At 34.3% G+C, this 13,667-nt stretch overlaps 1 protein-coding gene across 3 annotated transcripts in view; it reads right to left on the reverse strand.

Annotated features, from left to right (window-relative positions):
* Positions 1-1,257: 1,257 nt before the first annotated feature.
* The window catches only part of PPP4R3A (protein phosphatase 4 regulatory subunit 3A), a 35,612-nt gene continuing 23,202 nt past the window's right edge, over positions 1,258-13,667 (reverse strand). For all 3 annotated transcript variants that reach the window (XM_065906828.1, XM_065906827.1, XM_065906829.1), the window contains exons 8-15: positions 13,174-13,305; positions 12,970-13,072; positions 11,396-11,554; positions 6,180-6,349; positions 5,185-5,327; positions 4,335-4,525; positions 3,703-3,929; positions 1,258-2,513 (exon numbers count right to left, since the gene is read on the reverse strand). In XM_065906828.1, coding sequence (XP_065762900.1) covers positions 2,403-2,513; positions 3,703-3,929; positions 4,335-4,525; positions 5,185-5,327; positions 6,180-6,349; positions 11,396-11,554; positions 12,970-13,072; positions 13,174-13,305 — 1,236 coding nt within the window. In that variant the 3' untranslated portion in view covers positions 1,258-2,402. The remainder of the gene's footprint in view (positions 2,514-3,702; positions 3,930-4,334; positions 4,526-5,184; positions 5,328-6,179; positions 6,350-11,395; positions 11,555-12,969; positions 13,073-13,173; positions 13,306-13,667) is intronic.

Here is a 13,667-nt window from a genome sequence, read left to right on the forward strand (position 1 = left end):
CTTCATTCTATCAAAAAAATGCCAAGTAACATTTCTTGACAAGATGGATGACAAGTTGTTTTCTGTAACAATTACAGATTTTTTTCCAGAAATTGCTAGGTAATCACTGAGAGGTGAAATGTGTTTTTCCTTTTATAAAATGAGCAAAAGAACCAATGCATAGCATTAAAATATGTGAATACTTACATTATATTGACACTGGTTATCAAGATAGCATTTATACTCAAAAGCATGGATTTTTGAGTCAGATGGAACTGTGTCAATTCAAGTGTTGTTTTTCTAGTAATTTATTGCTAATAGTCTTCCTCCATGAAACTTTTCTCCTATTGTAGCAACTTGTATGAAGTTTCTGCTTTAGTAACCAATCTGTGCATCATTGAAAGGGCATCTCTTAAATGTTGAAGGTCAATAGTTAATACCTTTTTTTTTTTTTAATATACTGGACCACAATTCATGAAAATAAGGGGTGGTTCTTCCCACCACCCAAGAACTCCCAGGATACCAAGACAAGTAAGTGTTGCATGAGTCAATCAGAAAGGTCAGTTTAAACTGTATGTTTAAGGCACAGACATTTCACATGGACTTTCTAGGTAATAAAGGAAGACATAATATAATTAAGTTAGATCCTATTAAGTTTTGTTCTCTTTATTTACAACATAAATTGATTAAAATTATTAATCGCCAGAACTTGTGACCCAGAAGTATCTCTATAGTGTAGTGAAATACACTTAACTCTTATAGTTAATAATGCACCCAAAGTTTCATTAAAAAAAAAAAAAAATTAGTCAACAATAAGACTCTTTCATGACTGTAGCAAGCTGCTGACTTCTGGTTTTCTATTCACCTGTTCCACGTAACCTTGTTTTTGGTACCGCAGTGTACTGAGGGCTAGCAAAGGAGCTAAGGGAGAAGCACACAGTGCTCGCTAGATGATCCAGTTAAAGTATGTGATACTTAAAATAGTATCCTTTTCCTAGATATGAATTTTTATTCACATTTGCAAATACATTCTTCCATAAGTTCTAAAATCTTCACTTTAAAAAAGTGAAGGTATGTGGAACTGAGATATTTGTGTTTCCTTAAAATTTTAGCACACCTAAGACAATAACAAGAACCTATTTAAAAAATACTGTTAATAAAGTGGTATCTGATGGTCCTCTGGCCAGGTATTTATTTAGGAACCATCAATTACAATTCCAACTGGTATTCCAAAGGGAGCAGTTGAAAAAAAGAAAAAGAAAAATACAACTAATACAATTTCTCTTACTCTTCACTTTTCTTTTATTATTCAAAAGTCAGTATGTTATTCTTAAATCATTCATCCTCAATTTTGATTTAATGTACCATCATTTTTCCCCAAGATATGAAATTTCAGAATCTCTTTGGAATACTAATTTCACGTTTCTAGGTTTAACAAAACTGTTGAAATTTTAAATTCCATTCTGTTTCCCTGAATTCTCAAGACAATTGCTGATGTAAATTTTAATATAAAATATTTAGTCACAAAATAGTATTGCTTTTTGTATGCACATAGTTGTAAGATTACTCTGCTTTTGTCAATAAAAACTATACCATCTTTCATAAAACTCTAAACAAATTAAGAAATGTAGAACAAAAATTACACATGGTAAAACAGGTACCAGCACAACGTTAGGTTATATTACATCAAAAAAAATTTTAATGGTCCCAAATATATATACTCAACAACTAAGCATACACTCAGAGAAGAAAAAAAATCAAAAACAAAATGAAACAAAAAAATTATGACACAAATGACCACATCTAGAATTCCACTCAATCTTTAATCAAGTAGGGACAAATCCCCACTTAAAAAAAAAAAAATCTGCAGTTTGAAGGGCAAAGGGAACAGATAAAAAAGAGGAAACTTTATATTCGCCCCTCCCCCAAAGAAGTTTTTCCAAACCTGTTGTAACTTGACTAAAATGTTCAGAATGTACGATTTTAAAGGCAGGTCTCTTTATACAAAGAAACTGCTGGCATTCTTAACTAGGGAAGAATTACAGCTGAAAAGCCTATTCTTCTGAGTCTCAAACATGGTCCGAGAAAGCATGTTCTGATTGTAGCAACTGACCAGTCAAACCAGAGTCCCACTTACAAAACCCCTGCCCTGTTGGCTTTTTGTTTCCATTTCCTTCCCTGAGAAAAGGGCAATGTGTGGTCCAAGCTGGAGAGCTCAAAAGGCATAAGTCTTTCCCCTAAATGTGTAGTATCCCCTCCTCCTGCTCCACTGAATTGGCACTTGATGAGCAGAAGTCAAGTGTTCGAGCTGATCCGTGTGTCAGTCATTCACAAGAAACCACTGCTTTGTTGTAGATGTTGTAGTGGGGAGGGGTAGAGAACCAGTTTTCTCGACAGGTACTGATCACAAGCAGTTGCCACTATTATGACTCAAACTTTGCTTTCTTTGACAATGGTAGAGTGTCTTCCTTGTCGTCATCCTCATCATCATCTTCATCATCATCAGGATAATCTACCAGACCCACGAGGCCTCCCTGTTCAGAAATAAGGATTATTTCAAGAAAAGACTACATTTTTTAAGTCTGAGTAAAGGACATCTCCCCACCCCAATATACAAACTGGTTATTTCTGGGAGGCGAGACTGTATGGAGCTGAAATTTACTACATTTCCCCCAAGTTTTCCATGATAAAATTTTACGCAGTTGATGAGACTTCCCTGGTGGCTCAGATGGTAAAGAAATCTGCCTGCAATATAGGAGACACAGGCTCAATCCCTAGGTTGGAAAGATCCCCTGGAGAGGGGAATGGCAACCCACTCCAGTATTCTTGCCTGGAGAACCCCATGGACAGAAGAACCTGGAAGGCTATATAGTCCATGGGTCACAGAGTCAGATACAACTGAGAAACTTAACACTTTCACATGATCCTTGCAAACCACTTGGGAGATAAATACTAAGTACTGAATTTAAAATTCAAAATTTAAGTTTTAAGACTTAATGCATTAAAATTTTTTAACACAGTCTCCACAGTATCAAAATTAAAACCACAGAAAATAAACAGACCACTAGAAATAAGGGTAGACAGGCAGAAATGAGGGTAGACAGACTCTCAGAGGCTAGGAATGTAATTCTGCCCTGTTCCTTCCTCATTTCATCCAGGCCCTGCTCCTTCACCAGAAACCAGTGTGGCTCATGTCAGACCTGATGTAGATCAATGAACCCCAAATGCCACTGTGTTAACTTAGTCCAGGGAAACATAAGGTGGCCAAAAAAATTGGTTTTTATTCAGAGATTATGTTTAGCCCATATTTTGGTGGTAAAATTTTGATCCTTCCTAAATGAAATGTTTGTGATAGTAGACAGTTAATTCTTTTTTATAAACCTTGCTTAAAAAAAAAAAAAGGAGTATCCAGATATTTAAATTATCTTCTCCCCATGAAGTCTTTTCCTGGGTATTAATTGGGAAAATTGATAAAATAATAAACTTTAAAATTTCTGTAAATGTTCTGACACATACAAGTATGAGTCAAAGATTCTACAATGCAAACAGCCAAAATAAGAATATATTCAGATTTCTATATGGGTCGTAAAAACTTTCAGAAATCTCTCAGCTGCTGGTGGGAGAATTTTTCTCTAGTTCGCAAATGTTAAAATCAGTTCCAAAAGACAGTAGCTGAAAGGAGTCTAAGTCATGACAATGAGTGTTGAGAAAGCTGAAACATACCTTGGTAGTAATAGCTGCCGTCTGAGATGTACTTTTAGGGATGGATCCAGGAGAGCCTGGGGACCCTGGGGACCCAGGGGACCCTGGAGAGCCAGGCAGAGTTGCTGCAGGTGACTGGCTGGAGAGGGTGGTCTTTGTTCCACTAGAGAGGGAAAGCTTGAAACTTGGGCTCTGCCGACCAGAAAGATTCGTTTTCAGAAGCACCTCCTTTTCCTCACTTTCTTTTACTAAAAATGAGAATATTGTCAATAGTTGTCACCCGTACTCATCTTTTAAAATACCTCCAAGTGAGGTGGCTCTAAAACACAATAATTAACTAGCTTACTCCTTTGCAAGAGAGCAACACTGAAATTCAGTTTATGAACAAAGCTTAACAAAATACTTAGCGTCCTTATCCAGAAAAGGAAGGAACCCTTCAGTGTTCTACCCTTCCTGAAATATCTTAGGCAAGGCAGATGAAGGAAATTTAGTCTAATACCTTCACAACAGAACTATTTAATCAAAGTCTATAAAAGCAAGTCTTTTAAAATCTGTTGTGACACAAAGTAGATACTAATCACTCTGTCAAGAAAAAAAGGATAAACCTAGAGTGAGAAAGCCTTCATTTTTCTCTGCCCATCTTTTCAACATACATTTCTTCCTCTCCATGAATTTACTTATTGGGTCCATAATGTCATCATCATTCTTAGTTTTGTCAGATGGAGACACTACAGCTTCTCCATCTTCCATGTCGTCTTCATCTGTGTTGAACCACATCTCCTCTTCATCTTCTAGTGTTCTAGCATCTCTTCGATATCGATGATTCCTCAAAATGGAACGCATGCTGTGAGCAAAGAGAAGAAAGTAAAATGAACAGACTTATAAAGACTTTTTAGTCTTCAAATATTGTCCCAAATTATAGTCTTAATAGATTAATGGAATATTATAGATTCACAGACATAGAGGCTGTGGGGAAGAAAAAAACAAAACAGATTTGACTCAGCACAGAACAAAAAACTACACTCTACCATATCTAGTGTTAATTAGTGGAATCAAAATCCCTATTATCAAAATTGTACTGTTACAGATCAGTTACTAAACTAGGAATTAATAAGTCTTAATTTATGGATTTTAAAATATACCACAAGTATGTGAATTCAGGTATTTCAGAAAAAGTTACACAATTTCATTAAAATAATTTGTAACATTAAAGAAAAGCTAATAATCTGATTTTACTTTGGACACAAAAAATAGCATTATTGTCATATCAGTGTTTTGCTTCTTTTCTTTTGCATTGTCTAACTGGATATATATGCCTGAGATAGGTCTACAGGTCATATTGATATCCACCTAACATTGTCAGGAAAACATTTACATTGATCATTAGAGAAAAATATAACTTCTATTTGTTTATTTCCCCCTCCCTTGCCAAGCTAAATAATACACAAACAAAAAAGAGCTGCCACCATAAACCTGAATAGGTTCAAATATGTGGAAATCTACCTGTCAAGTTTGGGATTATCTTGCCTTTCTCTTTGTTGTTCAAATCTCAGTTTCAATCCTTTAAATGTTTGTACATAATCTACATCTTCCAGTGCTTTCCAGTAATTTTCAACTACATGAGCAGTTAATGATTTTATATCTTCCTATAAAAAGAATTGTAATACAAAATGATAGGGAAAATGTTATTTTAGCAAAATATGAGGCTTAACTGCAGTGAACTCATAAACTCTCCCAGAATAGTAATTTCGTAAAATTGTTATCCAATCTTAGGGACAAATGAAAATGGACATAACATACTTCCTTATCCCCCAACTTTTGGTGCACCTCAGAATTATCCATGGCTCTTTCCAAAGTAAATGCCCAGGTCCCACCCTAGGTGATTCTCATTCAGTTAAGTCTGGGCTGAGCAAATATATTTTAAACACTACAAAACAGTGCTAGAGATGGATGGCAGTGATGACTGCAAAACAATGTTAAGTACACTTAATGCCACTGAACTGCACCCTTTAAAAATGGTTAAAAGGGCCAATTCTGTTATGTATATTTTACCATAATTTTTTAAAAAAGCATGCCACAGATAATTGAGACACATACCAGTGTTTGAGAACTGCAAACATACTATATCACCAAAGAATCTAGTTTTTGCTCTTAAGAAACATACGGAGGAATGTCAAGAAAAATCCAGAAAACCTCAAAGTTAAAAACTAAATAAAAACATATCCAAATACTATGTCAACTATAATTTCTCTTTCTTAAAAGGACCAACATGACAGTATCATATCAGTTTTCAAACTATTCGATAAAGGATTCGTAGCTGCTGACAGAGATTATTTTTTTTCTTAGTTGGAACTGAATCTCTCATAAGCTTTTGCTAACACTGGTTTCCTTTCAAAAATTCTCTCCAAATATAATCTCAAAAAAGCCAAAATAACAATAATGCTTATTAGATTTTCTCAAACAAAATCAAAATTCTAACTAAAAAGCATAGAACCTACCACTCTAATAAATTCAAACATTTCTATTATAGCAGAGTTCATCAGATTGTAGCGGGATCCATTGTTGAGAAATGCTTTGACTACTGGTTCAAATAAAAAACTTTTCATTATGTAGCGGTTGTAAAACTCATCTTTTAATCCAATGATCTTTCTCTTAAAACGAAGAGCACCTGAAACACAGAGGTATTGTTGTTCAAATCACATACCATATTTTCATATTTTAGAATTACAAAAAAACCCCAAATAAAACTATTTAATAAACATAGTTCTTCGTGCAGTAATAAGTTACTGCTTCCAGAAGTATGAACCTAAAAGATTACAAAAGGGTTATCGGAAAAATGTATTCTAAAAGCAGTGTATGTTATCATAGAACGCAAGTCTTAGCCAGAAAAATTCTGGAATTAAGTTACTAATTACCAAGATGTATTTTATATCTGAAGTAAGAAATAAGACTGGACTAATAAATGAATTAACCTATCATACTACTGTAGATGAGAAAATTCCAAATGTAACCTTTTGTATATACCTTCAGAACAATAGAAGAAATATTAGGGCAATCCACTCTATAATTTGATCTTATTTTTGGACACTCTTATTATTTTGTATGAGGGTTAATGGGTTTATATTGGTTTGTATTTGGATGTGTTTGCAGAAATGCCATAAACCCACAGAAATCTGTAGGACCCCAAATTTGCCTTCCCATAGATTAGGAATCAATTTAGAGGATGCTTTTAAAATGTGGTCCTCTATGCTTGCTGCAGCGAGTATGCTTTTTTTCCCTAGTTTTCCTTTTTACAATTAATTAGGCTTTAACTTACAGATTAAAAGGTATATTTACATCTTGAAGTATGGGGAGTTACTTAAGTCACCATTCATCAAGATCCAAATATACTCAGACAGCTAGATTTCAACAAAGCCCTCTTCACCTAAATGTAATTATCAGTAAGTTAATGCCCCAGTTATTGTAAACAGTTCAAAAAAGCATACTCACTTCATGCAGTCACATCGTCTTCGGTTGGCAAGATTAAATATTGTGTTTGTATTTTGGTTTCTTTGGAGATCATGGAAGTGGCTCGTTAAATTGCCAATTTGTTATTAATCAAGTCCTTCATGAGCAGGTAGCCAGGCAACCATGCTGACACGGTTTCTGGGTAGGAAGGCAGAGGAGTAAAGCAGCTCAATTTTTCTTTAGTTGGCAGAAAAGAGGTCCACAAGTGAATGCCCAATTAGGTACAGTTGAGTATAAACTGCCTTAACAATCCAGCTTATTTAAGAGTGTCTCTTACTAAAGAGAAACACTGGGCAGGGAGTTCAAAATAGTTTAAAAGTATTTTTAAACTACTGAATAGTTTCAAATACAAAAGCATGGTGAAATAAAACATTTTAAACAATAAGCGTCATCTTTCTTTGTGATAATAAGTCAAAGCCTAACAATGAGTTTTGAGAGTCTTTTTTAAAATGTTGCTTGACAGAGGAACTTAGGCAGTTCCATCTGTTAGAATAAAAATCAGAACTCATGCTAATAGGCCAAATTTTAAGCTTTTAGTAATTAGGCAAGTGTTATTATTTTAAAAATTGTTACTCCAACTTTGCAGGCTTTTTGGAGACTTGTGTCCTACCATAACACACACCAGCTAAACCCCATGGTCTGCATGCATTTCCTGGATAAGTGAAAAGAACTCCCTTCCTAGAATTCACTAAGACAGAGTATGCAGATGGTGCCACTGCCATCTCCTCAAAAGCAGTTTTGTTCAGAAACTGCTAAGGTGCATAGAATGATTCTAATGGGCTTTTTTGTTTTGCTCATTTGCCCTTATGTATTTATATTAAGAATTGTGTTATTTCCACCCATACCTCTCCCCAAAAAGAAACTTGCATGAAAAATATCCAAACACTATTCTTGCTCTTGAATGAAAGCTTACTTTTAAAAATTTACCAGTGAGTTCTATGAAGTCAAGCTGCTCAAAGGAGAGTAGAGAAAGCTTTTGGGGTAAGTCCAATCAGCGCAGCTGTAAGGTTTTCAATGTACAAGGCACTGTGCTTCCACTCACATCTCTAACCTGTATTAGCATGCCAGGATCTCTTAACGCTCAGTGTTAATCATCTCTGAAATAATAAATCTTATCTTATACAACATGAGATCTTATGTAAGTTTGAAACTTTTTGCCTCACATGTAACTAATGATAGTTGACTAAATCATCTACCATGAAAATTTTCTTTACTTCATTCTTCATATAGATTTTCATATTTTAAATAAAAACAATCAGGTAACATAAAGGTATGAGCTAAAAAGCTATAGTGTAAAATTCAAGAATGTGGAAAAGGCCAAGACTGATAAAACTGGTGTGTATATGTGTGTATACTCACACAAACATGTGTTTGTGTGATTAGTCCTTATCTAATGTATAAGGACTAGGTAAGAATTGCTGTTCTTAAAAAAAAAAGAATTGCTGTTCTCACCCACAGATTTATGTTGTCTTTAAATATAAGGAAAAAAATAAGAACCAGCAGATATAAAAAATGCAAAGTCCTCAAAATGTAAGCAATCTGTCTTTACAAATGGGCATCTAAATTTACTTATAAAACCTCCCTTAAAAAACAAACCATACTTAATATTTCAATATACTCTATTCTAAGATTGAAAACACCTTAAATCTCAAATTTATGCTAACTCTTTTAGAAATTCTTGATAAAAATTCCTACTGTATATAGACAGTTCTAAAGAATGCATTCCTAGTGACTGGCATCTTCTTTTAGAAGCTACTCATTCTCAATCCTGGAAAGAGCCACACTGAGAATTATTTGAGAAAGAGTAAGGTTTAATGATAGCCTAACTTAGTTTGGAAAATATTAACAATAATAAAACAAAACTTAAGATTTTTGTGAGCATGCTTAGTTTCCTATAATACAGACTCATTAATTAGTCATGGTTCTCCTCATAGTTCTCATCAAACTGTGAGATATTTTTCTTTGCAGTACTCTAAGCAAAATAACAAGATGAAGGACTAAAGAAAAGGCCTTTCCTTTTCTGCCACTCTTCCACTTGACTCACATATTCCACCTATACCAAACCACTAACACATCACACTTAACATCTGTTCATCTGAATCATGTATTCAACCAAGAATGTCACCCTCTCTCATGATCAAGACACAACTTATTTTACTCATTTTTGCAAGATTCATTCAGGTAGAGTAAGTCATTTTCACTATACATCCAAAAACACCTTGATATAATGCTGTTGTTTTGGTTTTATCTCCTCCTAATGAACTCTGAGTCAACTGACAGCTGAGTCTAGGTCTTAATCATCTTTTTCCTAATACCAGGTATGTACCATCCTTCAACAAATCTAAGATGCCACTGATTACAAAAAACCTTTTCTACTACAAAGGAAACAAAACAAAAAAACTACTAATCACAACATGTCATTAATTTTAAGACTTGATATGAGTATCAATACATATCTTAGAATCAATAAAACATGGTAATAGGTGTTAAATTTAATGCAAAAAACTAATTCATTTATTCATTCAGTTTTTCCATTCTGTCCCATCTGCTGAAACTCCCTTTCCCACACTCAAATGAGACCTTCTAGATGTGAAAGAACAATTCAAAGAGGTGTTGATTAACTCCCTCTCAACTTGCTTTGGGACTCTCATTTTTCCTGTGATAGGTTTATAAGGAAAATGAGTATGAGTTTAAAAGCCCTTCTTTATATGCACTATATTCCTTTTGGCTTAAAAAAGATCTGACCACATATGTTCTCAGTACATATTGCAGAATGTATACTAGATAATTCAGCTGTAACAACTGTCACCCTGATAGGTTTCCTTCTAAGAAAAATTCATTAAACTTTCTATTTTTAATATTGTTTTAAAGATGAAATGTTGACACTGTAAGTTAACATCAGGAGTATCCTTATAACAACATTTTTACATTTAAGCATATTTTTAAAATTAATTAAGCAAAACCTTTTTTTTTTTTTTTTTTTTTTGCCACACCACGTGGCTTCTGGGATCTTAACTCCCCAACCAGGTATTGAACCCATGCCCTTGGCAATGAAAGTGTGGAGTCCTAACCACTGGATTACCAGGGAATTCCCAAGCAAACTAATTTAAAATGAAAGTAAAAAAAGATAGCAAAAACAGATGTTTATGTTCAGGCCTCTAACTAGTGGATGATTACAATGCTTTTTTTTTTTTTTAATTACAATGTCTTTATATACCAACAAAACCAAACTTACCCATAAAAACCAAAAGACCAAAAGAGTTACCAACAAACATCTCTTATTGAGCCTCTAGTGTACCCTAAAATTGGTGTGCCAACTTACCAAAGAAGGCTGACTGCTACAAGAATATTCTAGATTAATTTATACTTCAGAAACATGTTTCACTTCAGTAAACTAGGGTCTTATGAATACAGTGAAAGTCAATTTTTGAAAAACGTGTAACTAGAACAGCCTTGTTAAAAAACTGTTGTTGCTCTAAGAGTTGACAAACCTTTCTCATAAAGGTCTACAGAATACATATTCTAGGTTTTGTGGGCACATATGGTCTCTGTAGCTTTTTTTATTATTTAAACAATGCTTTAAAAACATAAAACTATTTTTTTCAGCTTGCAAATTGTGCAAAACAGACCACAGACTGGATTTGGCCACAGCTGTGGTTTGTTACCCCTGCTCTAAAATATATGAGGTAACACAATGTAATATGTCAAACATGTCTCAGTAAATCAAGGGGGAAAACATTTGTGGAATTAATGAATGGACCATCTGTAGACATTTGTGCTAGGCAGTCTGTAACTTAGAAAAAAACGCATTTTGGAAACTCAGTGCTATTAGCTATGTTTCCCAAATTATGAATATATTCTTTGTGACAGTGTGAGACTCTAGTCTCACAAGAGTGTCTAATTTGTGACTGTCATGCCATATATATTAAGTAAAAAATAAATAAGGTAATAAAATGATTTAAGGTGTCATTTTAATAATATAATACCTTAATATATTTTGTAGCTATACTCTAACATCTTTACTGTACAATGAAAGAAGAATCAGGAAAATCACTACTCAAAATGTAGCAAAAGTACATTATCAGTGTAGTTTAGTATTAGAACTTAGGTTTCCTGAAATCAGTGATCTTTTCTTCTCAGGCAACAAGACTGAAAGATAACACAATATTACAGAGACAATAAGTAATCCAGCAGAAGCAACACTTACACAATGCCAAGAAAGCATGCTTCGAGGCCATAAGAACCAGCACTCTCCGGAGGATGTCCTTGTTAATAATGTAGTTCTTTATGTGGTAGGTATGGTGCTCCACACAAAATGTTAACAATTCCAATACCAATGCCAACAACTGGGCAGTCTGAAAATCATCTGAACAAAACACAATTATACTTAATGGCTTATATTCATTTTTTCCCCAAATTTCAATCAAATAAAATCCTTTCTATTAACCCAAATATGTTCAAATTAGGGAAAAGGAAACAACACTTACTGAATGCCTATCATGTGCCAAGAACTGTGCTTTCCATTTTTTCACATTTAATTTAAACAACTCTGAAGTATTAGTGTCATAAGACCCAGGTGTGAAATGTTATTAGTAAGGCAACTGGGATACAAATCTATTAGATCTGCTTTATTCCCAAGCGTGAGAATGCTCTACAATGTCTTTTACCATGTCCCTCAGCGGATGCAGATATCACAAGAGGTCCTACCAGACATCATCCAGCTTTAATGAACTACTCTCTCTGCTCCTTTGATTCGTGTACTTGATTTGTACCTCCTTTTACTCCATATTACTGAGTCCACATTGCATTATAGTCTAATCACTGGTTTATCTTCCTCACCAGGCAGCAAGCCTCCAAAAGTATTTTACACATTTACCCCTAAAGATTAGCACAGTGCCTTTCCCACAGAGGACTCTCAATAAATGTTTGATGAACTAAACATGTAGGTTTGGAAGGAAGCCTCAAGATTTACCTACCATATATTGTGTTCCTAAGACTTACTTCCAGAGTCATAAAAAAGTGTAAATTTAACATTTATTTTCTAAGTGGTATTATGAATTATTAATACAGCATATTTAACTTATATGACAAAATTACTTATTGTCAAAGTTTCAATAAGGAATTTCTCAACGTAGACCCTAAAACTACTTTTATTTTCTAAATCTCACACACACACACAGGCTAAAGGAATAAAATGTAGAAATAAATAATCCTAACTTGGAATAATCCTCAGTGCCAAAAAAAAGTTTAATACTGAGCACAAGCTTTGCTCTATCTACACGTCTGAAGTACAAATAACTTAAAATCAATCCTCTAATAATTCCATTTGTTTCACATATGTAAATACAAACTAAACAAATACTGCTTTAACAAATTGTTTTAAAACTCTGAGGGCAACAAATTATCTCTGGTATGTTCTTTCACAGTTCTACGACGTCTGATTATAACATTTTAAAAAAAGAAATATATCTTGACATTACCTGTTTTGAAAATATATTAGTAGACCTCCTGGTGGCTCAGGTGGTAAACAATCTGCCTACAATGCAGGAGACCTGGGTTTGTTCCCTGGGTTGGGAAGATCCCCTGGAGAAGGGAATGGCTACCGACTCCAGTATTCTTGCCTGGAGAATTCCATGAACAGAGGAACCTGGCAGGCTACATACAGTCCATGGGGTCATAAAGAGTTGGAAATGACTGAGCGACTAATACACATTAACATCAACTTTTTGAGTTTCAGAATTCAAGAACAAAGAACTTAACTACCAAACTATATTATCTTACCTTTGCTAGGTTTGTCTTCAGTTGTATTTGCCAGTAAGGGAGCAGTAAGGACATGCATACAGTGCTTGTAGAAGAAACCCAGAAATTCAGTCTTTTCTGTTTTCTAAGGAATCAAAAACACTTTCATGAACTTTAACTGCACTGGTTCCTACCCGCAATAAAAATTATACTAGCATGAAAAAGAGAAAAATGCCCGTGGCTTACATTGGCAGTAGCCAACATGTTTTCTGGATCAACTAATGTTCGAAGCAGGCCCATAAGCTGGACTGCTCCTCCAAGTTCAGGGTCTGTATCACAAATCATATGTTCTATGATGAGGTTGATGAGCAAAATATCCTGTTGAGAAAAATGCATATAATAAGGATCACTTATTATAGCAGAGAATGGAAAGAATACATACTATGACATATGCTACTGTATTACGCCTATATTTTGTTAACTGCAAACCAAATATTTGACTGACTTAATAGGATAGGATAGTGAGCAGTTTCCCTAAGTATGGTATAGGCACATTACACAAACAGTACCAAAACAAAAAGAAAGTTCCTTTCTCTATTATCTTTAAATCCCCTTGATTAAAAGAATGTTTAGCTAGAATTTATACTATTGTTCTTTCACTGCTATAGATTCCTTCTATTTATGGCAAATACTAACTGTATCTGTTCTCCATTTATGGAAATGATGTATAAAGTTTCCAT

This window comes from Muntiacus reevesi, chromosome 15 (genome assembly GCF_963930625.1).
Source record: "Muntiacus reevesi chromosome 15, mMunRee1.1, whole genome shotgun sequence".
NCBI lineage: Eukaryota > Metazoa > Chordata > Mammalia > Artiodactyla > Cervidae > Muntiacus > Muntiacus reevesi.